This window comes from Lissotriton vulgaris, chromosome 8, assembly GCF_964263255.1.
Source record: "Lissotriton vulgaris chromosome 8, aLisVul1.2, whole genome shotgun sequence".
NCBI classification, from domain to species: Eukaryota; Metazoa; Chordata; class Amphibia; order Caudata; family Salamandridae; genus Lissotriton; species Lissotriton vulgaris.
The window spans coordinates 85,852,156-85,877,684 of NC_141696.1; the positions used below are offsets into that span (position 1 = coordinate 85,852,156).

The 25,529-nt window shown below is 47.4% G+C and overlaps 1 protein-coding gene across 1 annotated transcript; it reads right to left on the bottom strand.

The window, feature by feature from the left end:
* Window positions 1-17,367: 17,367 nt before the first annotated feature.
* Window positions 17,368-18,411, bottom strand: LOC147693460 (olfactory receptor 52K1-like). The gene has a single exon (XM_086936000.1). It carries the CDS (start codon window positions 18,409-18,411, stop codon window positions 17,368-17,370), a length of 1,044 nt encoding a protein of 347 aa, XP_086792126.1.
* Window positions 18,412-25,529: the final 7,118 nt, after the last annotated feature.

Sequence of the window (25,529 nt, forward strand, 5' to 3'; positions counted from 1 at the left end):
GAACCAATCATACACTCACACCCGGTCAAAAGATGAGGCCCTGGAGCCCGAGTGCAGCAGGCATCCATGCTTGAGAATAATGATGAGATAAGTTAAATTGCGACCCACTCAGAAGGATGATTTCACAAACCGACTTATTAGTGCATAGGTTTTGGACCTGAGATATTTGACGTGATTTCCTGACTTTTTGCCTTCAGTACTCTCTGACTCGTTTTTGCTGGCCTTAGGACTCAGCACAGTTTATCAATGCTGAACAGTGCTAAAGTGCTTCTACTCTTTCCCTAAAAATGTGGTAACATTGGCTTATCCACAATTGGCATATTTAATTCACTTATAAGTCCCTAGTAAAATTCACTACATGTGTTCTGGGCCTGTAAATTAAATGCTACTAGTAGGACTGCAAAAAACACAGTTGATGGACAGAATGTAGAACAATGTCATACATTCACCCCAGTACAAGGATCTGGGCCTAAATCCATCGTTTTTTTGCACTCCACACCACCCTGGGTTAGACACTGTCTATATGCAAATCAGCTCTGACCCTGTGCCTCATGGGAACAGTCCAGTCCGAACTACCAAGCCATGTCTTTCCCAGACCGGAATCAAGCATCCAAGGACCGGTTTCTGGCTATCAGCCTTCATCAGCCTGGATAGCTTGACTCCAGTGGAGAGCCTGGGACTCACGTCTGAGTATACCCAGCACACTTGGGGTGAAAATTGCAAAAAACACAGTTGATGGACAGAATGTAGAACAATGTCATACATTCACCCCAGTACAAGGATCTGGGCCTAAATCCATCGTTTTTTTGCACTCCACACCACCCTGGGTTAGACACTGGCTATATGCAAATCAGCTCTGACCCTGTGCCTCATGGGAACAGTCCAGTCCGAACTACCAAGCCATGTCTTTCCCAGACTGGAATCAAGCATCCAAGGACCGGTTTCTGGCTATCAAGGATCTGGGCCTAAATCCATCGATGGATTTAGGCCCAGATCCTTGTACTGGGGTGAATGTATGACATTGTTCTACATTCTGTCCATCAACTGTGTTTTTTGCAATTTTCCCCCTGAGTGTGCTGGGTATACTTAGACGTGAGTCACAGGCTCTCCACACCACTGGAGTCAAGCTATCCAGGCTGATGAAGGCTGATAGCCAGAAACCGGTCCTTGGATGCTTGATTCCGCGTTCCTACTTTGGGACAGTCTACTTCCATTGCACTGAGGGTATTCTCATATACTTTATACAAGACTTTGGGTATGCACGGGGGACTGAGTGAAAGGGTTCTAGATCTGTTACCATGATTCCTTGGAGAGTCAGAGTTGCCATGTTCTTAGGTTGCAAAACCGATCTGTTACTTTCCTGGGGCAGGGGCACATATGGTTGGACTTTGAGCTAGTAGGACTATAGGTTTACATATCCTGAGGAGGTGCATGGAATCAGTCTGGCACATACCAACAGCTATGTCGTCCAATGCATGGTTACTACTAAGAAAGTAGAAGCCGTACAACATGGTGCCACTGACACAGGTAGTAGGAGCTCTTATTTAATGGATCCCCTGAATAGTTCTCTTTTGTTTACCCAAAGACCCTGACTCACTTCTTAACCAGAGACGTCTGTTGTGATATGGAATATCCTCCTTAGCATAGTAGGTAACCTCTATGTATTAGCTGAAGGTTGCACAAGCTTGAACTTTTCAAAGGATTATCCCATTGTGAAACCCTCTCTGAATTCCACAGTCTTATGACTAAAGACGAGCACTGAATATTGCTGAGAACTGCAGACATGCGGTTACTCAGCAGCTGCTACAACGTGCTCTTGTACTTACGGGTGGGGATGTTACCTTTGTGCTTGAGGCTCATGAAGCTTTTAGGACAGGGGTATTCTGTTCATGAGTGACATTCCTGGCAGCAGACAAAGCAACTAGGCTTTTTCACAGTTACATTGGAGCTGAAGTTCCAAATTATTATACACCATAGAAAAAAAATAGAAATACCATTAACATACAAAGAAAATAGACATTGGTTTGAAGGCACCCTATCCCATACAATAAATGATGTAAGAATAGGTCCCCTTAGCAATGAAATAGCAACATGGCCAGTCTTAGCTGGTTACACACCACATCACAATATAGAAAACATGACAGTAGCACAGGTACGCAGATTGCACAACAGTTTAGTATCCTTGTATAGGTATTTAATACAGTTCTCTATGCAAAAATTAACATCAAATACTTTGAGGGCTGCTCAAGCTGCACAACCATAGTTAGCTGCACTTGGCATGAGCCCACAAACAATCAACGCAGTTATGATAAAATTCCCATCAGATGGGTTGAAATTCTGATCTGGATGCACAAAAAATAATTCAGCTTGATGAAGTGTTTCCCTAAATGGGACCTCAGGAAAAACACAGATTTCTTACAATATGCTTGCCAATGGAAGCACTCCCTCTGTGGAAGACTGCCCCACCTGGGGTATGGTCTACGCTGGACTATATACCGGAACTCATGGTACCCCTTCGTTAGCTGTTTTGTCAAATGAAGTACTTAAACAGGTCCAAAATGAATGCTGGTCCTGACGGACTGTCTATCAGCAGTGGTGCAGAGTGACTATATCCAGGTGGGATCATGGGATACAGGGGTAAGTGTCCAACATCATTTATGGTAGATGCAAATCCAGATAAAGGGGGACATTTAATGACCCATTAAAGTTCCCTTTTGGGAGATCCTGTAATTTGGCTATGACATTCTCTTGGCTGAAAAGAATTTGCCACCAGAATTCACCATGGACTGCCCAAAAGGAGAAACAGTAATCTGTCATGCCTTCTTCGACCTCATTTAGGAACACGTAAAACATTCATATACCAAGAAGTGGGTGTTAGTGCAAGCTCCTGTGTTGTACCGCAAACAATTTGGGATGGAATGACGGGTCCAAATATCATGAGATACCATTGAGGTCAATCCAACACCCTCAAACACAATACCTCATTAAAAATTAGACTAAAAACAAGTTAGGGGAATTCTCCAACAACTTGAATACCAGGGTATATTAGAAAGTTGCACCTCCTCAATGAATAATCCCTTGCTTCCAGAAATGAAACTTGACAATTCATATAATTTAGTATTTGAATAGAGACATTTATTCACAGCTACTTACACATTTGCACTACAAATCAAGCATAGCGCAGCACTAATCGAAAATATATAATGGAAAAAAACTACTCTTGATATCTTGAACGGATTTTCTGATAAAATATAGCACCTGAAGGTAGGTTTTATATTCCATTTCCCTTGCTGAGTTATAAAATGCAGTTCTGTTGATTGCCCCAGGGGTATAAATAGCCACGGGTTTTTTTCAGCTTGAGTGACAGAACCTCTTCAAAACTTTGACAACCTGGCATTGTCCTATGTAGATGGCATATATTTAATGGTTTTGACCATTCAGTACACTTGACAAGTGTGCATCCCATAATTGTGGGATCTGCTCACATGAGTTTCACGTTTAATTAAAAAAAAAAACAAAGATTGCCCATCTCAATGTCCTGTTTCTGGGATACAAGTTTTCAAGTGAAGGCAAAAGCCTGGCAAAGCACTTCTTAGAGAAGGGCAACCAACTACAACCTCCAACTACACTGAAGAGATTAGAATCCATACTGGGATTCCTAGATTTTAAAAGAACATACATTTGAGACTATGCAGAATGGGTTAAACCAATTGATCACCTAATACTTCCAAACATTTCAACCGCACATTGGACATCTAAACATACACAGAGTTTTTACATTGAGTGCAAGCTGACATGCTAGCTTCAGAACACTTACATACAAATGTAAATACTACAAACTTGACTATACAGATCATTGCGGGGCCATCAGTGTATACCTACGGTACGTTCAATGAAGATGACAGTATTGATTGCATAGAAAACGAATTTATACTTTTATGCTGAGATGTCTTTTGCACAGACAGAAAAAATACTAACAGTGGTGCAGACTGTTGTGGTGAGAGAAAGGGCATTGGCTAAGGGGAAACGAATGATTGTGTTGACCCTGGTGCCAACCTTTGAGCCTGTCACGAAGGCGAGCATTTCAAGCGCTAAAGCATTACATCCACAATTTATACAAAAGGCCAACACCCTTACCACAACAGATGTAGACTACAGATTTGACTCTACACTAAGTATGTGCGAAATTTGCACATTTGCGTTCCGCTAATTCGTGGGAAATCAAATTCGCAATCTGCAAAATCCGCGAATTCGTGCAAATTTGCGGATTTTTGTTTTTTGCGTGTTCACAGGGTTTTTTGCGTGTTGCGATGGGCTTTTTGCGTGTTCGCAGGCCGCTTGCATGGCGAAGTTACCCATGCAGTAGTGTATGGGCACAGCACCCTCTGGTTCACCACTGCCACCCTCTGGTTCATCACTGCCACCCTCTGGTTCACCACTGCCACCCTCTGGTTCACCCCTATCACCCACTGGTTCCACTGCCACCCTCTGGTTCACCACTGCCACCCTCTGGTTCACCCCTGCCACCCACTGGTTCACCCCTGCCTCCCTCTGGTTCACCACTGCCACCCTCTGGTTCAGCACTGCCACTCTCTGGTTCCCCCCTGCCACCTTCTGGTTCAGCACTGTCACCCTCTGGTTTACCACTGCCATCCTCTGGTCCTCGACTGTCACAGTCTGTTTCATCACAGCACCTCTGGTTCACCACTGCCACCCTCTGGTTAACCACTGTCACCCTCTGGTTCAGCACTGCCACCCTCTGGTTCACCACTGCCACCCTCTGGTTCACCCCTGCCACCCTCTGGTTCACCCCTGCCACCCTCTGGTTCAGCACTGCCACCCTCTGGTTCAGCACTGCCACTCTCTGGTTCAACCCTGCCACCTTTGGGTTCAGCACTGTCACCGTCTGGTTCACCATTGCCACCCTCTGGTCCACGACTGCAACCCTCTGGTTCATCACAGCACCTCTGGTTCACCACTGCCACTCTCTGGTTAACCACTGTCACCCTCTGGTTCAGCACTGCCACCCTCTGGTTCACCACTGCCACCCTCTGGTTCACTCCTGCCACGCTCTGGTTCACCCCTGCCACCCTCTGGTTCACCACTGCCACCCTCTGGATCACCCCTGCCACCCTCTGGTTCACCCCTGCCACCCCTGGTTCACCACTGCCACCCTCTGGTTCAGCACTGCCACTCTCTGGTTCACCCCTGCCACCTTTTGGTTCAGCACTGTCACCCTCTGGTTCACCACTGCCACCCTCTGGTTCATCACTGCCACCCTCTGGTTCACCACTGCCACCCTCTGGATCACCCCTGCCACCCTCTGGTTCACCCCTGTACCCTCTGGTTCACCACTGCCACCTTCTGGTTCAGCACTTCCACTCTCTGGTTCACCCCTGCCACCTTTTGGTTCAGCACTGTCACCCTCTGGTTCACCACAGCCACCCTCCGGTCCACGACTGCCACCCTCTGGTTCATCACAGCACCTCTTGTTCACCACTGCCACTATCTGGTTCACCACTGTCACCCTCTGGTTCACCCCTGCCACCCTCTGGTTCACCCCTGCCTCCCTCTGGTTCAGTACTGCCACCCTCTGGTTCAGCACTGCCACTCTCTGGTTCACCCCTGCCACCTTCTGGTTCAGCACTGTCACCCTCTGGTTTACCACTGCCACCCTCTGGTCCACGACTGCCACAGTCTGTTTCATCGCAGCACCTCTGGTTCACCACTGCCACTCTCTGGTTAACCACTACCACCCTCTGGTTCACCACTGCCACCCTCTGGCTCATCCCAGCACCCTTTGGTTCACCGCTGCCACCCTCTGGTACAGCACTGTCACCCTCTGGTTCACCACTGCCAAACTCTGGTTCACGACTGCCACCCTCTGGTTCATCACAGCACCTCTGGTTCACCCCTGCCACCCTCTGGTACAGCACTGTCACCCTCTGGTTCACCACTGCCACCCTATGGTGCATGACTGCCATCCTCTGGTTCATCACAGCACCTCTGGTTCACCACTGCCACCCTCTGGTTAACCGCTGTCACCCTCTGTCTCAGCACTGCCACCCTCTGGTTCACCACTGCTACCCTCTGGTTCACTCCTGCCACCCTCTGGTTCACCACTGCCACCCTCTTGTTCATCACAGCACCCTCTGGTTCACCGCTGCCACCCTCTGGTACAGCACTGTCACCCTCTGGTTCACCACTGCCACCCTTTGGTTCACGACTGCCACCCTCTGGTTCATCACAGCACCCCTTGTTCACCACTGCCACCCTTTGGTTAACCACTGTCACCCTCTGGTTCAGCACTGCCACCCTCTGGTTCACCACTGACACCCTCTGGTTCACCCTTGCCACCCTCTGGTTCACCCCTTCCACCCTCCTATTCACCACTGCCACCCTCTGGTTCAGAACTGCCACTCTCTGGTTCACCCCTGCCACCTTCTGGTTCAGCACTGTCACCCTCTTGTTCACCACTGCCACCCTCTGGTCCACCACTGCCACCCTCTGGTTCATCACAGCACCTCTGGTTCACCACTGCCACTCTCTGGTTAACCACTATCACCCTCTGGTTCAGCAGGTCCACCCTCTGGTTCACAACTGCCACCCTCTGGTTCACCCCTGCTACCCTCTGTTTCACCCCTGCCACCCTTTGGTTCACCCCTGCCACCCTCAGGTTCACCACTGCCACCCTCTGGTTTAGCACTGCCACTCTCTGGTTCACCCCTGCCACCTTCTGGTTCAGCACTGTCACCCTCTGGTTCACCACTGCCACCCTCTGGTTCATCACTGCCACCCTCTGGTTCACCACTGCCACCCTCTGGTTCACCCCTGCCACCCTCTGGTTCACCACTGCCACCCTCTGGTTCAGCACTGCCAATCTATGGTTCACCCCTGCCACCTTCTGGTTCAGCACTGTCACCCTCTGGTTCACCACAGCCACCCCCGGTCCACGACTGCCAGCCTCTGGTTCATCACAACACCTCTGGTTCACCACTGCCACTCTCTGGTTAACTACTGTCACCCTTTGGTTCAGCTCTACACTGCTACCCTCTGGTTCATCACAGCACCTCTGGTTCACCACTGCCACTCTCTGGTTAACCACTGTCACCCTCTGGTTAAGCACTGCCACCCTCTGGTTCACCACTGCCACCCACTTGTTCATCACAGCACCCTCTGGTTCACCCCTGCCACCCTCTGGTACAGCACTGTCACCCTCTGGTTCACCACTGCCACCCTCTGGTTCACGACTGCCACCCTCTGGTTCATCACAGCACCTCTGGTTCACACCTGCCACCCTCTGGAACATCACTTTCACCCTCTGGTTCACCACTGCCACCCTCTGGTGCACGACTGCCACCCTCTGGTTCATCACAGCACCTCTGGTTCACCACTGCCACCCTCTGGTTAACCACTGTCACCCTCTGGTTCAGCACTGCCACCCCCTGGTTCACCACTGCCACCATCTGGTTCACCCCTGCCACCCTCTGGTTCACCACTGCCACCCTCTGGTTCATCACAGCACCCTCTGGTTCACCCCTGCCACCCTCTGGTACAGCACTGTCACCCTCTGGTTCACCACTGCCACCCTCTGGTTTACGGCTGCCACCCTCTGGTTCATCACAGCACCTCTTGTTCACCACTGCCACTCTCTCTAGTTAACCACTGTCACCCTCTGGTTCAGCACTGCCACCCTCTGGTTCACCACTGCCACCCTCTGGTTCACCCCTGCCACCTTCTAGTTCACCCCTGCCACCCTCTGGTTCACCATTGCCACCCTCTGGTTTAGCACTGCCACTCTCTGGTTCACCCCTGCCACCTTCTGGTTCAGCACTGTCACCCTCTGGTTCACCACTGCCACCCTCTGGTTCATCACTGCCACCCTCTGGTTCACCACCGCCACCCTCTGGTTCACCACTGCCACCCTCTGGTTCATCACAGCACCCTCTGGTTAATTTGATTTGATTTGATTTTTTCTAAAGCGCAAACAAAGGCCCGTGGGCGTCTCAGCGCTGAGTATCTATAGTATTTAACCTAAGAGGGGGGAGCGGGATCTATTTATTAAAAAGCCAGGTCTTAAGTTGCTTACGAAAAGACCAGAGAGAAGGGCTGGCTTTAATCGAATGGGGCAGAGTGATCCACAGCTTTGGAGCTGACACCAGAAATCTTCTGTCACCCCATGAGACAGTTTTGGTGCGAGGAACCACAAGATCGATTAGACTTGAGGAACATAATGTTCTGGTTCACCCCTGCTACCCTCTGGTTCACCACTGCCACCCTCTGGTTCAGCACTGCCACTCTATGGTTCACCCCAGCCACCTTCTGGTTCAGCACTGTCACCCTCTGGTTCACCACAACCACCCTCCGGTCCACGACTGCCACCCTCTGGTTCATCACAGCACCTCTGGTTCACCACTGCCACTCTCTGGTTAACCACTGTCACCCTTTGGTTCAGCTCTGCACTGCCACCCTCTGGTTCATCACAGCACCTCTGGTTCACCACTGCCACTCTCTAGTTAACCACTGTCACCCTCTGGTTAAGCACTGCCACCATCTGGTTCACCACTGCCACTCTCTGGTTCACCCCTGCCACCCTCTGGTTCACCACTGCCACCCTCTGGTTCATCACAGCACTCTCTGGTTCACCCCTGCCACCCTCTGGTACAGCACTGTCACCCTCTGGTTCACCACTGCCACCCTCTGGTTCACCACTGCCACCCTCTGGTTCATCACAGCACCTCTGGTTCACCCCTGCCACCCTCTGGAACAGCACTGCCACCCTCTGGTTCACCACTGCCACCCTCTGGTGCACGACTGCCACCCTCTGGTTCATCACAGCACCTCTGGTTCACCACTGCCACCCTATGGTTAACCACTGTCACCCTCTGGTTCAGCACTGCCACCCTCTGGTTCACCACTGCCACCATCTGGTTCACCCCTGCCACCCTCTGGTTCACCAATGCCACCCTCTGGTTCATCACAGCACCCTCTGGTTCACCCCTGCCACCCTCTGGTACAGCACTGTCACCCTCTGGTTCACCACTGCCACCCTCTGCTTCACGACTGCCACCCTCTGGTTCATCACAGCACCTCTTGTTCAACACTGCCACCCTCTGGTTAACCACTGTCACCCTCTGGTTCAGCACTGCCACCCTCTGCTTCACCACTGCGACTCTCTGGTTCACCACTGCCACCCTCAGGTTTACCCATGCCACCCTCTGGTTCACCACTGCCACCCTCTGGTTCAGCCCTGCCACCATCTGGTTGATCACTGCCACCCTCTGGTTCACCCCTGCCACCCTCTGGTTCAGCACTGCCACCCTCTGGTTCAGCACTGTCACCCTCTGGTTCACCCATACCACCCTCTGGATCATCACTGTCACCCTTTGGTTCATCACTGCCACCCTCTGGTTCACCACTCCCACCCTCTACCAAGACCTTTTGTGATGCAGCGGCAGCACAAAAGATGCGCCATGGTGCTGGATATTAACAACATGACGCATCTGAGAGATGCGTCACGTTGTAAAGACCTGCGCCATCAGGAGGCGTTCCAGTGCAGGGGAGGGCGTTCCTGCCCAGGAACGCCTCCTAAAAGTGGCTGAGTGAAATCTACAAGAATTCACTCAGTCACTTTTAGGCCAATGCTGCGTCAAAACCCTGCGCCTGCTTGAAGCAGGAGCAAGGCTTGATGCAGCATTGGGGAGATAGGGCCCCCCAGAGCATTGCTGGAGCTACGTCGCAAGCTTGACGCAGCTCCAGCAATGCGCTGCTTTTACGGCACAGATGCGTGACGCATCTGTGCCGTTTTTGCCACATGGTGCGCCGCATTGTAAATGCGGCGCACCATGGGTGGCGGAGCTGCGGCGCACAATAACGGGCGCATCCCTGGGGATGCGCCAGTTATTGTAAATCTGCCCCTATACATTTAGCCAACGAGGGAGCACTTACTAATTAGGCAGTAGAAAGTACTCCAGTTGAGTAGAGGTATTGCACAAAAAGGTGGCATCTTCATGGACAAACACGCAGGGCGGGATTCATTCTGCCCCCTAATATACTTGTTTTTTGTGCCCTTCTGCCCTCTGTTAGACTCGTTTTTCCCTTGTTTTTCTGCCCTTCTGCCCCCTGTTAGACTAGTTTTTCCCTTGTTTTTCTGCCCTTCTGCCCCCTGTTAGACTCCTTTTTTGTGCCCTTCTGCCCTCTGTTAGACTCATTTTTCCCTCGTTTTTGTGCCCTTCTGCCCTCTGTTAGACTCGTTTTTTGTGCCCTTCTGCCCTCTGTTATTCCCTTGTTTTTGTGCCCTTCTGCCCTTTTTTAGACTTGTTTTGTATGCCCTTCTGCCCTCTGTTAGACTCGTTTTTGTGCCTTTCTGCCCCGTTAGACTAGTTTTTTGTGCCCTTCTGCCCTCTGTTAGACTTGTTTTTCCCTTGTTTTTCTGCCCTTCTGTCCTCTGTTAGACTGTTTTTTTGTGCCCTTATGCCCTCTGTTAGACTCGTTTTTCCCTTGTTTTTCTGCCCTTCTGCCCTTTGTTAGACTGCTTTTGTGCATTTCTGCCCTCTGTATCACCACATCATCACTCAGCGCTACCTCAGCATCACTCAGCACCACCACATTATCACTCAGCAGCACCACATTATCACTCAGCACCACCACAGCACCACTCAGCGCCACCACAGTATCACTCAGCGCCACCACAGCATCACTCAGTGCCACCACATTATCACTCAGCACAACCACAGCACCACTCAGCGCTACCACAGCATCACTCAGCACCACCACAGCATCACTTAGCACCACCACATATTCACTCAGCACCACCATGGCACCACTCAGCACCACCACAGCATCACTCAGCACCACCACAGCATCACTCAGCACCACTCAGCACCACCCCAGCATCACTCAGCACCATCCAAGTATCACTCAGCGCTACCTCAGCATCACTCAGCACCACTACATTATCACTCAGCAGCACCACATTATCACTCAGCACCACCACAGCACCACTCAGCGCCACCACAGTATCACTCAGCGTCACCACAGCATCACTCAGTGCCACCACATTATCACTCAGCACAACCACAGCACCACTCAGCGCTACCACAGCATCACTCAGCACCACCACAGCATCACTTAGCACCACCACATAATCACTCAGCACCACCATGGCACCACTCAGCACCACCACAGCATCACTCAGCACCACCACAGCATCACTCAGCACCACCACAGCACCACTCAGCACCACCCCAGCATCACTCAGCACCATCCAAGTATCACTCAGCACCACCACAGCACCACTCAGCACCACCACAGCACCACTCAGCGCCACACCAGCATCAATCTGCGCAACCATTCAACAACAACTGGTTCAAATATGTTCTCTCAATGTTTCAAACTTTATTACAAATGTCACAAAAAGATGTTAATATTTCACTTCTGTTCTTGGAGTTTCGTCACAATAAAATACACTGAACATAATCTTCACAAAAGTTATTTACAAAAGTTTAAGCTATTGCCATTGTAAATTAAAATCACTTTTATTTAAGTATTACTTATTTTAAAAAATTAAAAGCCATTGTAATTTGTAATATCAATACAGCTAAGTCACGTAAATACAAAACATGTTGCATTACAAATGCTATAGGTGTCACATTTGCGAAAGTTATAACTATTGGCATTGTAAATGACAAAGCTATTAATTTAGCTATTTTCGAAACCAACACATAAATAAAAAAAATTGTCATTTACAAGACCAATAGCTCAAACTTTCCTAATGCGAGACCTATTGCATTGCAAATGCTTGTTTTTATATGTGTCAGTGTTTCCTGTTGAGGTTTAATTTTCGTGACAGGCGCCTCATTGCCTACTTGTATTTATTCTCTGACCCTGCTTCAAGGGTCAGAGCAGGGTCAGAGAATAGTTGCAAGTAGGCAACGAGGCGCCAGGAAGCACTTACAGGCTTACAGCAGCAGGTGCCCAAGTTGAAGTTAATTTCTTTGTAACCTTTGTAGCCCTTTTGTGAAAGGTTACAAAAAATTAGCTTCAACTTTTGCACCTGCTGCTGTAACCCTGTAAGTGCTTGGCTGAAAATTCGTCCCCGCTGATTCGCGGATTGTACCGCGATTTCGCGAGATTCGCGGATCGCGACATCGCGGAAAATCCGCAAATTCCACGAGCGGAACGAATTTTCAGCCCATGCTTACTCTACACTACAAACACAGGTTTTTCTGCAATAAGAACATGAGTATCCTCTACCTGATGAATTCATGCCTCTAGATCAACATGATTATATCATCTATACTGATGGCTCTGCCCAGCCTGCCCAGCACATAGATCCTCAACAGCGACACAGGAGAAACTTGCACCCTAACCCCGCCACATTCCGGAACCAACACATCACATTTACTGCATGGTTGGGAGCTGATGCAACGCTCTGCAACCAGTATTTAAGATACTGTGGTTAAGTGGGCCCAACGGGGTTCCTGTAGCAAGCCCACACTCCATTGCGGTTAGCCTGAACTTTTGACTTTGTCATGGTCCAGCGCAACCAAATATTTATTTTTCTCTATGAAGTATCTCTTTAGTAACACAACATAGAGCTTGTAATGCTTTCTGTTGTTATGCATCAAGGGGCTCTATCATGGATGTTACATCTGTGCTCTAATGCAAAGCAAAGTCCTATATTCTAATATTTGTAGATAGGGCTTTGTACCTGAAAACATGTTTTTTTGTGACTGGCAATAATGAAAATAAATATTTGTATATCTGCAACCATTTCAGAGTTTACATGTCTGTTGCACTGTACAACATACATACAAACTGGAACAAACTGGATTAAGTTTTAACATTTTTCTAAGCATAGCATTATTACCCGGAAGGGTACTCTTCCAGTACAAAAACTATGCTAGACATCATGCTGGCACCTCTGCACTAAATGTATGTGTGTGTGTGTGTGCAAGCGTGTGTGTGTGTGTGTATATGAGTGGCTCTATGCAGCCTCATTGTACACAAGAGAAGAGGTGGGAACAGGTGTAGTGCAGAGGCCAGGGGGCCTGAATCTGGCCCTCAGGGGCTCACGGTTCAACCCCTGGGTCTGGCAGCAGCCCAGCACCATGTGACTCTGGGCAATAGCTCGCTTAATCTTCCCAACAGCCCCCAGCGCTAGGACACCTCTTCGGTGATAGCTGTGTTCTTTACAAATGCCAGATTTAATTTTTCCAGTACAAGTGAAGGGATCTTTGTAGACATGGTGCAGTCCTGCACTCCCCCTCAGACTCAATGCAGCACAGCTACTTTGCTTGATAATCTACATTGTGGGACAACTTTGTAAATCAGCCCCATACAGTTGGTTTAGCGAGGACATTCATGCAACACCACCATTTATGATGTCTCCTTTCAGGATGTATTGACTGGTCCTATAGACCTTTTCCTTTTACAAACCACCATACCAAAATGCAATGCAATACCATTCTTCCAATTGTTTCATGGTCTCAATAGCTGTAATAAAACAATGTGAAAACATTATTAAACCAATAATTTAAATGAAAGAAAATAAATTATTATACAGACTCTGTGAGAACTGCCATTCTTGGTGTAGTTTCCCCTGACTTTTTGCCTCTTCCTCCTGTATTTTTGAATGTGTGATAAATTTAAATGTTGCTGGTTCATGTACTCTAGGCACTTTTCCGCTGAAGATCAGTGCCAAAGCTCAAATGCTCCTTGTGCAAATTGTGAGCAGGATTGGTTATCCATTGGCATATTTGATTTACTGGTATGTCCCTAGTAAAGTGCACTGTGGGACCAGGGTCTGTAAATCATATGCTAACAGTGGGCCTGCAGCACTGATTGTGACAACCAGACCAGTAGCTTTTCAAATGTGTCTCGGACTTGCCACTGCAGTGCTTGCGTGCAGTTTTAAACTGCCATATGGAGCTGGGAAGTGCATGCTCCAACCTTCTGTTTTCTTACATGTAAGTCGCCCCTAAGGTAGGCCCAAGGTACCCCCAAGGGTAGTGTGCAGTGTATGTTAAAGGAAGAACGTGTACTTGTGTGTTTTACATATCCTGATCCTGAAATACTCTGTGTATTTCGTTTTTCAATATTGCAAGGACTAGGTCTCCAATAGGCTATCATTGGAGCTCCCTTGTAACATTTTAGATGTGTAACTCTCAATTCGGACAATGTGTGATAGGGAAATACTTTCTAGTTTAGGATCTCTGAAAAGCAAAGGTGGTTTCTAAATTGTGTGTTGGAAAATGCCACTATTGTTAAATTGTCATTTTCTTGTTTAACCATCCTGTGTACCTCTGCCCATTTGTGTATTCGAGCTGGGGATGTGCATTCACTCTAGACAGTCACAAGGAGGTTGAGGTGTGTCCTGCTTTTTTTGGGTGACTCAGGCTGTGCCTGTTTGCGCAATACTGACTCCACACCCTGTAGTTAAACTGGGCCAGGGAGGACAGAACTGGGTTTTACTGAGGTCAGTGTCTCAAGAATCATAGACTACAATAATAAAATGGGACATAAATATTGGACCTAAAACGCCTGAACTTTATATTACTTCTGGATCAAGAGAACTGTCTGAAGGAGAAGGGTTGAAAAGCTTTGAGGAGGCATTTTGCCCTATTGTGTATTGCTTTGCTGGGTTGGCCTGCAGCTGTCTGTTCTGCCTGAAAGAGGACAAAGACTAGACTTTGCTGTGAATGCTGCTTGGGAAGATCACCAAGGGCTTGACAAAGAGCTTGTCTCCAGTTACAAAGTGTCAGGGACACAAAGATTTCTCTTGCATCCTCCCTGAACTCTATTTATGGGACTTCTGACCTGACTTGTGGTGCCATTCCCAGATCTGGGCCACTGGAGGTGTTTGCTGGTGCTGCAAACCTCAAGAAAAGGATTACCGATGCAATCTCCAACACCACTGCCTGCATCTACGCCATGGGCACCGCATGATGGGTGAACAAACCATTGACTACAATGACAACGCAGCCCTCAAGCCTGCTGACACTGTCTCTGCATTCACTCCAACACCGTCATTGAGGCCACGGCCTGCACCTGGGCCAAGAGCACAGCTCGTGGAGCGCACAAAGTCCTGCCTGATGCCGACCAACACCTGTGCCTTCCTGCACAACATATCGATAACCGACACAAGTGACTGCCCGACGCTGCACTGTCGTAAGGCGATGCCGCTACTATGCCAAGTCTCCTGTCCTGCACAGTATGGAGCTGACACCTCACCTCTCCTGCAACAGTACGGAACCAATGCCCCACCTCCCCTGAGAACATTAAGGAATCAATGCCTCACCTGCACTGTGGCAGTGAGGAACTGACGCCTCACCTCCCCTGTGGCAGTCAAGAACTGATCCCACCCGGCACAAGCACGGCATCACCTCCCAACACTGCGCAACGCCATGATATGGATTATATCAAAATCTACTGCTTCTCCGGGGGTTTGAGGCTGGCCATGGCTGGCATGCGCATCTTGCGGACAGTGCCGTATTTTGGATTTGTACCTGTCACGACATAGAGATAGGCTCAGTTGGAGCTATTGTCTTCTGAGAGCTATATTTTTGTAAGAAACATTTTACAATTGTTATTTTGATAGCTGTATGTTGGATTTTTGTCGTTTTGGTCTTTTGTGGTTTAAAGATACTTTATTTTTCTAAACTGGTCGGGGGCCCATTTCTGGTGTTTTCACTGTGTTACTCTAGGTTATATACTAATGTTTTACACATTGCCTCTGTAATTTAGCGTGACTGCTCTGTGCCAAGCTACCAGTGGGTGAGCACAGGCAAACCTAGGTGTGTACTTTACTTATCCTGACTAGAAGGTCGGATCCCTTCTTGGACAGTGTGTGTGTGTGTCGCTGCCAACTAGAGACCCCCTTTTCTAAAACAAACTTAGGGGGTTATTAGGATTGCAGATTTTCCGCATCCTCTGGTCCGGCGGAAGCCACTGCCGGACCGGAGGATGCGGAAAATCCATAGCGGACCCACCAAAGACCCACCGCCTCATTAGGATGGCTGGTGGGTCCTGGTTTCCGTCCGCAGCTTTTCCGCCGCGGCTGGCTTACAAACGCGGTGGAAAAGCTCTAATATGGTGACGGTGTCTGTCAGACACCGTCCGCTATATTAGGATGGCCTGTTTCAGATGCTTTTCCGCGGTGGGTTTTCCGCCGTGGAAAAGCTTGGGTAACTTCACTGCGGGGGCCCGTTGCGGGCCCCCTAGGTGAAGGGGGGTGGGGGGTGCACATGGGGGGTACCTATGGTACCCCCCTGCATTTGTATGCGGAAAGCGGCAGGCACCGCGCGGTGCCTGCCTCTTTCTGCATACAAACGCAACACCTGCATTTTTAACATTGCCGCGGGTGCAGCTTGAAGCCGCACCCGCCGCAATGCTAAAAATAGAGGATGTGACCGCCAGGGTGGCAGTCACATCCTAATTGCACAGGAGGGAACTCCGCATGCCATGCGGAGGTTCCCTCCTGCTCTGGGGTCGCGGACGGACGCAAGTCCGTCCGCGGTCCTAATGAGGCCCTTAATGTGCTTTTTCAGTATCCAATTAAATAAATACGTTTCTGTGGAATAGAAACAAGATTCTTTTTCTGAAATGACAAATCCTATAACCAATTGAGTAGAAATGCTGAGCAGAAATGCTTTAATGTATGGACTATTCTGACTCTTAATGATAATGGGATGGATAAATGTAGGTAAAATCAAAAAATAATTATTGTTTTTTGCAAATAAACTGGTTTGACAACTTCACAAGCATTTTCAAATGTAGCCAATATACCAGGCGATTGCAATATACTCACCCACAAACACGACTGCCTCATTAATATTTATAAGGTGGGAGCCATTTGGTGACTCAATGTGAATACTGCAAATGCAGGCCTACATCCCAGTATTCACATTCTTTGCATGCACCACTTTCTTTAAGCGCCTTCTCCCGGAAATTGATAATCAGCACAAAACCCAACATACAATTAAAGGCATCAGGACAGCATGCAAAGACTCCACATGGCCACTGTTTTCTCTGCTTAATGCCGGCAGCTACAGCAACTAGGCAAATCGGCCACCATGCTCCTTCGGCTTTCTGTAACTGATCAGTTGTTTGCAACCTCAATTGCAGTTTTAAATCACTGGAATATTGCAAGCCAATCTGAGAAAGGCAAGATGACCCCCATTACAAATTTATTTTTCTTTACAAATCAATATGTTCACAAAATGCATTTTGTGAGGTCAAAAGACTTTTTAACTTTGCACAATGTGATCAGCATTTTTGCCGTAATGTGATTTGGTGAAATCAAGGTTTGCGACCACAAAAATACTTAAGAATGCCCCAGACCCAAAATTTGTTCTTTAAAATGCATTATCGATCATTAATTGATTTCTGACAGAAAGGAAACCTGGGCAACAATCGTACAATCTTCCTGAGCTTGACTATGAACCTTCGAAACACGTGATGCGCCCCAAGCCGTACGTCAAGCGTCAGTCCATAAATTAAAGGGTTCATCATTGGTGGGCCGAGGAGGCCGGTGGCTGGCACAATGACTTGAACATAACGTGGAACAGTGTATTGGATTCTGTTCAAAAGAACAGTACAGAACAATGGGATGTAATATGCTGACATGACACAGATATGGGAGCTGCAGGTGTTGAAGGCCTTGAAGCGGTCTTTCCTTAGGGGAAGATTGACAATGGTCTTGAGGATGAGGATGTAAGACAATGCAATGCACACAATTTCTACTGGTACCATTAAGAAGGAAATAGTTAAACTATAAAGATTGCTTAGTGTGTTGTCAGTACAAGAGAGTTTTGCCACAGCCATGTTCTCACAATACCAATGATCCACACACCGGCTACAAAATGGCAGTCGCAGGATAAGGAGTGGAATTGGAGCAACGAAGACTACAGATTTGACCCAAGATGTTGCTGAAATTTTTGCAATGAGTGACTTTGTCAGGATAGTGGAATATCGCAGTGGGTTGCACACAGCAACACAGCGATCAAATGCCATCGCCGAAAGAATGGAAGTTTCTAATGCTATGCAAGAAACACTGAGGAACATCTGAATGAGGCAGGAGCTGTAACGGATCTCTGCATCATGAAACCAGAAGATGGCCAGCATTTTTGGGAGAACACAAGAGGACATAGCCAGATCATTGGCGGCTAGCTGGGAAATAAAGTAGTACATAGGTTTGTGAAGTTTTTGTGCTAGTTTTATGACCAAAAGAAGAGTACAGTTTCCCAGAAGAGTAGTAATATAAATTACTAACAGAGGGACAGCAAACCAGAAGTGGTAGTCCTCCAGACCTGGAAAGCCTCTGAGGACCAGTGTAGAAGGTATGAATCCAGTTTCATTTGCAGAAAACATGATGCCTCTTTGGTTATCGTAAGGTGGCGCTGTAGGCATGACTCTTCCTGGATAGAAAAATATGTGATTTCATTTAGTCATACGTCTCAATTTACTGCTATTCTTTCAGAATTCCTAGAATGTATTAGACAACTATTATAGTGGTAGCAAATGAGATATAGTTGCTTATCCAGAAGACTGGTCCTTGGCGTCAATACAAACTTTGGCAATTATCTGTATGAAAACTGTATACAGGAGAAATTATATTCAGAAATACTTTATTTCAAAGAAATATAACTTATAGAAATATTACATATATTTCATTTTGTTAAAAAACGAAAAACAGACAAGTTTAATACCCTAAAATAACTACTGGAAAGATTAGGCAAATGGTGTTCTACCACCAGTACAACTTGCTACTTATAGTCATGCCCTACATGTGAGTGTGAATCACATACATTTTTGACAGATATTATAATACTGTATAGTTAACAAGATAGTTTTATTAGAAAAATGGACACTGCTATCGGAAAATCAGTAAACACGTGTTTCATCCACCAGACTTTGTCAAGGCTATTCGGGTTGTTCATTTACTGTAGACTTGATAGTAGCCGGATTCAAATTCTAAGATGGTAAATGCTGTTCATTCATGTTGATGTCTCCCAACATTGTGTTGGTTGTACATGGTGGTAGTTGTGAATTCTTCTCAATATTGTCTGGTCGTGAATTTATTTGAGGCTAGGAACAATACTATTTGATGATAGGCAGTGGCCTGGTCATCTACAGTGTATTCCAATCTTTGAAATACAGTATCAAGGATCAGGTCACACAGTCAGTCCTGCTGCTATGAAGACTTTCGGACCCATTCTCCATTTTGAATGCAAAAACAAAAAAGGGAGTGTCGCCTACCTCATGAATAGTAAGCTGATGAACTTTGAAAGTGGTGGAGCATATTTTTCTGCCTCAAATTGAGCCTTGTGAGAGAGGCTAAGGAACAAGGGACTTTGTGCCATATTATCAAGAATGGCGATAACTTTATTGCTGCTTCAGCGGCAGGAAACTGCAGCTAAAGCAGCGATAAGGCACTTGATAAAATGCCCTTGTGAATTCCCATAGAATCCGAGTTTTGATGTCCTTCACACCAGAACCTGGGCTTCTATGGGAATTCACAAGGGCATATTATCAAGCCCATTATTGCCGCTTTAGCAGCAGTTTCCTGCTGCTAAAGCGGCGATAATGGTATCACTGTTCTTGATAATATGCCCCCACAGTCTCTAACAATGGTCTAAAGAATTTTCCATCAGAGAAGCTAAATGTGCCCAAATCCTGCATTTTGCAGAATAATTTTAAAACAAGTGGAAATGCAATAGCTTTTACATGCTATTCTAAAACTGCAGTTACAGAATATTCAAAGCACTGTGTTGCAACGTATTGCTGCAGTGTTTGTGATCAATGCACACTTTTAGCTCAAGAAATTTTTAAAGACTACGTACAAAGGCTGGCTCAACTGGGTCACCCACCTCAGAGGAGCGGACAATCTGGCGTTACAATATTCTACCTTGAAACCATCATCCAGGGGCCTGTGGGAAACTCTGGACAAAGCCTTGGTACCGTACGAACCGCCATAAAAAACCATCCAGCACACGTTTTGTTGGGCAAATGCATAGTCTAAATTCCAAGAGCCATGCCTGGACTAGTCTTTCATTCTACCAAGTCAGAATGGTATATCTAGATGTCTGTTCTATCCTTCTCCTCCACTTATTCCTATCTTTTCTTTCAACTTTCCTATATTATACCTACCTCCTTACAAAGTATAGCCAGCAAAGGGCGACCCGTGGATAATGTACTGTCTTTTACTCTGCCATATCAGCTGCGGTAAACCCATATAACAATTGTTGTATTATGTACTAGCTGTACCCTGCCACGCGTTGTTGTGGCTCAGTCTGGTTAAATGGAAGAGAAAGAAAAGAGTAAGAGCACGTTTCTAATATGTTTAATTTCACAATGCTTGTGGGTATACAATATGTTTTTGTCCATCCTAATATATGTAGACTATTGTCTATATGCATCCCTTGTATTTGTTGCGCAGCAAGCAAATCGATAGGGTCTGTTCGGCCTTTTGATTAAAAGCACACACGTATTGGACACGCACGTATTCGAAACCAAGGTTGTGTATATATAACCAAATGTTGCAAAGTGAACCAACTCTTCCCACCTCCCTCCACCCACTTCCCGGTCTGCCATCCTGACACCAACTGTCCATCTTAAGAAATGTAGACTATTGTCTCTATGTGTCCTTTCTTAATGTTGCCAAGTGAACCAACTCCTCCCCCCTCCCTCCACCCACTTCCCGGACTGACGCGATAATGTTGTAAAGTGAACTAACTCCTCCCCCCTCCCTCCACCCACTTCCCTGTCTGTCATCCTGACACCAACTGTCCATCCTTATCTATTTAGACTATTGTCTCTATGCGTCCTTTCTTAATATTGCAAAGTGAACCAACTCCTCCCCCTTCCCTCCACCCACTTCCCGGTCTGCCATCCTGACACCAATCCATCCTAATATATGTAGACTATTGTCTCTATGCATCTATTGTAGTTGTTGCGCAGCAACCCAATCAATAGGGTCTGTTTGTCCTTTAGATTAACAACACATGCGTATTTGACACACGTATTGACATGCCTATATACATCAATACTCACCTATACTAGTGTGTATATATAAACACGCGCTTATTCAAATTCAACGTTGTGTCAAAATTTCAAATCAATCGGTGAAGAACTTTCGTAGATTTAAGATTTTTATCAAACGCACATTGACATTTTTATGTGTCTGTTTGTGTGTTTCGATTAAAAACACGTGCATTTTCGACACGCGCGGAATTCTAATCCAACATTGCGTATTCAAATGCAACGTTGTGTCAAAATTTCAAAGCAATCGGTGAAGAACTTTCAGAGATTTGAGATTTTGAAGAACAAACAGTTACATTTTTATTTATATAAAAGATATAAAACTGGTGTAAAAAAATAAATATCAATGCATCATTTCTACAAAAAAAATGGCTTAAAAGCCACAGGATGGCCACACATTTATTTATTTATTTATTATGCAATTTGTATCGCGCAAACTAAACCCGAAGGTGTCAAGGCGCCTATCAAAAACAAATCGAAAAGTTTGCAGAGCACCACTACAGGTATGCACGTGTGAAGAGATGGGTCTTTAAAGCAGATCTAAAGGCTTGTAGAGTCGGGCGGGACCTTACTTCCAGAGGGAGAGCATTCCACCATTTGGGGGCCAGATTGGAAAAGGCCTTGCCTCCCCATCTTGTCTTCCTGACACGAGGCACAGAAAGTAGAAGTTTATGTGAGGAGCGAAGATTCCTGCCGGGGTTGTACTGAGACAGGATAGATCCAATGCCCGTAGGGTTAGTTTTAGCTAGGGCTTTGTACACCATACACATGGATTTAAAAAGGATGCGAACCCCGACGGGGAGCCAGTGGAGCTGCTTCCAGGCATCGGTGGCAGAGGCACGTTTGGGCAAGTCGAGAACAAATCTCGCTGCTGCGTTCTGGACCACCTGCAAGCGCTGCCGCTGACTCTTATTCAGTCCAGCATACAGCGCATTGCAGTAGTCCAGACGGGAGCCCAGAAGTGCGACGGCTAGTTGCTTTCTTGCCTGGAGGGACAGATAGTGCCTGATTTTTCTTAGTATATGGATGATACCCCAACAGGTCGATACAGTCCTGTTGACCTGTTGGCACATACTAAGGGTGGGATCGATCATAACCCCCAGATTTTTTGCAGAGGAGGTAGGATCGGGACAGGCACCGAGTGAGTTCGGCCACCACTCAGCAGACCAGATCTCTTCCTTTCCTCCAAATACCATCACCTCCGTCTTCTCCCCATTCAGTTTCAATGAATTGTGAATCATCCATTGGCCGACTGCCTCCATGCAAGATCTAAAATTGGCGGCAGTCGACGTAACTGACTGGGAGAGAGAGACGAGTATCTGGGTGTCATCCGCGTAGGAAACTACCTCCATCCCGAAAGATCTAATAAGTCTGGCAAGGGGGGTCACATAAATGTTAAAAAAGGTAGGGCTAAACGCTGACCCTTGAGGGACCCCACATTGCACAGACAGGGATGGAGATAGAAACGGGCCCAGCATTACCCTTTGCTCTCTATGATCGAGAAAAGAGGAAAGGAGTCCCAGGGCCGACCCCCGAACCCCAATTTCCCTCAGTCGAGATGTTAACACCGAGGGGGATAGGGTATCGAAGGCAGCTGTGAGATCTAAAAGGATCAGGAGGGAGGTCTGTCCCCCATCGACCCTAGTGCGGATGTTATCGAGCACTATGGTGAGGGCAGACTCGGTGCTATGTTCCCTCCTGAATCCATGCTGGGAAAGATCCAAACAGCCCGAGCTCTCCACGAATGCAGCCAGATGTTCATTAAGATGGGCTTCTAACATCTTCGCGGGAGCCGGGAGCAGTGAGATGGGGCGAAAGTTTTTTAATACCCCATGGTCAAGAGAGGGCTTCTTGAGCAGAGGTTTTACGACAGCGTTTTTCCACTGCTGGGGAAAAATGCCCTCCTTCATCGCCCTATTCATGATGTCAACCAGTGGGGGAAGGAGGGATTCTCTGCACTGCTTAAGGATCTTTAGCGGACAGACATCTAGCGGAGAGCCAGATTTAGTTTTGTTGAGCAGGATCTCAAGATCCTGACAAGAGAGAGGAGGAAAGGATTCCAGATCCTGAGGTCGGGATGAATCAGCATCATCAGGCTCCAAAGGAGCGGGCACCGAAGGCACAGCGGTAGAGGATCTTTGAGCTTCCAGGGCAGTGTAAATGTCTGCAATTTTGGACTGAAAGAAGGAAGCTATGTTGTTGCACAGTTCCTGAGAGGCAACCACAGGGTCTGGGATCTGAAGTGAGGTAAGGGAGTCAACGATCCTGAAAAGCTCTCTAGGAGACGAAAGTGAGGAAGTAAGAGCCGTGAAGTATTCTTGCTTGGTCTTAATCACTTCCAGTTTGTAGTTTTTAAGCAAGACCTTATGAGCTTCTCTGTCCTTAGGGGCCCAGCTAGAGTGCCATAGGCGTTCCTGTCTCCTTACTTCCTGTCTACGAAGCCTGAGTTGTTCTGAGAACCAGGGAGATGAGGGTCTTTTCCTGGCTGAATAGCAGGACCTAGCTCCAGGGCCTCCGAGATGGTATTTTCATACTTACGGACCGCTGAGGAAACGTCCGTCTCCTGGGTAGTGGACAAACTAGATGTCCACGGATGGAAAGAATCTTCCCTGATGTTTTTGAGGTTCCTTCGCACTTCCCTAGTACTCGGGACCCTTCTGACAGAGTCCTGGGTCAGATTAGTCATATTAAAGGGAACGGCCAGATGGTCCGACCAGGAGAGATGGAAAGGGTTGGTGACTGTCAGCCTTTGATCATTCGAAAAGATTCCGTCGAGCGTATGTCCCGCTCGGTGGGTGGGACCATTCACCAGTTGGGTGAGTCCACAAGCTGACATTACTTCCAGTAGGGAGATGGTGTCATGGGCCTCCAGTAACTCTAGGTGAAAATTGAAATCCCCTAGAATAGTGAGATTTTGTCGGCCGAAATAGGGTTCCAGGACCTGCATAAGTTTCAGCCCAAAACCTGCTCTAGGGCCGAGGGGGCGATAGGCCAGAATCCCTTTGAACGCGAGGTTGGAAGAGTCGGACAAGGAAAAGTATAAAACTTGGAACACATCCTTGCGGTCAGAGAGAGGTATAGTGTGACAATGGAACCTGTCCTGATACAAAATAGCCAGGCCACCACCAACACGGCCTATTCTGTCCTGTCGAGTTAAGCAGTAGCCCTCAGGGACCGCTTCGACAAGATCAGGGCCTGAAGAGTCTTTAGCCCAGGTCTCGGTGATAAAAACCCAGGATGGTTTCCTATCTAAAACAAGCTCCTTAAAGACAATGTTGTTCTTAATGAGCGAGCGAGCGTTAAGGAGAAGGCAGTTTTCGCTCGGCCCTTTGAGTGCCGGAGGAGGACAAAACTCCGGAAGAGTGGGGGGGAAGGATAGTTTAGGATCATCCACATCTTTCTGAAAGCAAGCACAACCAAGAAATGTTGGAAAGTCTTCAGGGATGTATCGATGGAAGCATGGGGCAGGTGTGGGTTTAAGCCGTAGTACATCCTGTAGAGAATATTTCAATACATAGGAGCCTACATTATCCTGACCAGTAGTTCAGCCGTCCAGCCCGTCCTCAGCGCGGACGGGCGCAGACGGGCTGGACTCTGGCGTGACTCCGGCGTGGCTGCGGCGATCACGCTGCGCGTCATCGTGCTCGGTTTAAGTAGAGCTCTAGCCAGTCCTCCTGACTGCTAGAGCGCGGGAGTGTCCTGCGTTTCCTGCACCCACCCAAGATGGCGCTCAGCAAATCGTGAGCGCGAGGGACCGGGCCGCCAAAGTAGCGGTGAGGGACTAATTTAGTATGCAAGTGTGCGCACAGGGAATTAAAACCAGGGTGAAACGCTCCAAAATGAAATTTAAAATAAATTACAAAAAACGGGAATATTAAAATCTAAGGTAATCAGCACACGAGCAAAGCAGATTAATGCTCGCCAAACAGGAAGAGCCTTCCCCCTACCTACTTTTAAGCACTTCCCGGCGTCAGTCTCTAGCCAGTCCTCCTAACTGCTAGAGCGCGGGAGTGTCCTGCGTTTCCTGCACCCACCCAAGATGGCGCTCAGCAAATCATGAGCGCGAGGGACCGGGCCGCCAAAGTAGCGGTGAGGGACCAATTTAGTATGCAAGTGTGCGCACGGGGAATTAAAACCAGGGTGAAACGCACCAAAATGAAATTTAAAATAAATGACAAAAACGGGAATATTAAAATCTAAGGTAATCAGCACACGAGCAAAGCAGAGTAATGCTCGCCAAACAGCATAACATAGGGATTGCAATTTGACAAGGGTTTCAACAATTTTTCATATAATGACAGACAATTTCTTGGAAGGTGCAAAATTAAACACTAAAAAGATACCGCAGTTGAGGTAAAAAAGGAGAGAAAAAAAAATAAGACTTTGCTTTCAAAGCTGCATTGCATTGCGTTAAATGGAGATTGGCATGATGCTTACAAAGAAGAGAGATGAATGTGGCTGTAGCTTGTTGTTAGAACCGGCTGTCT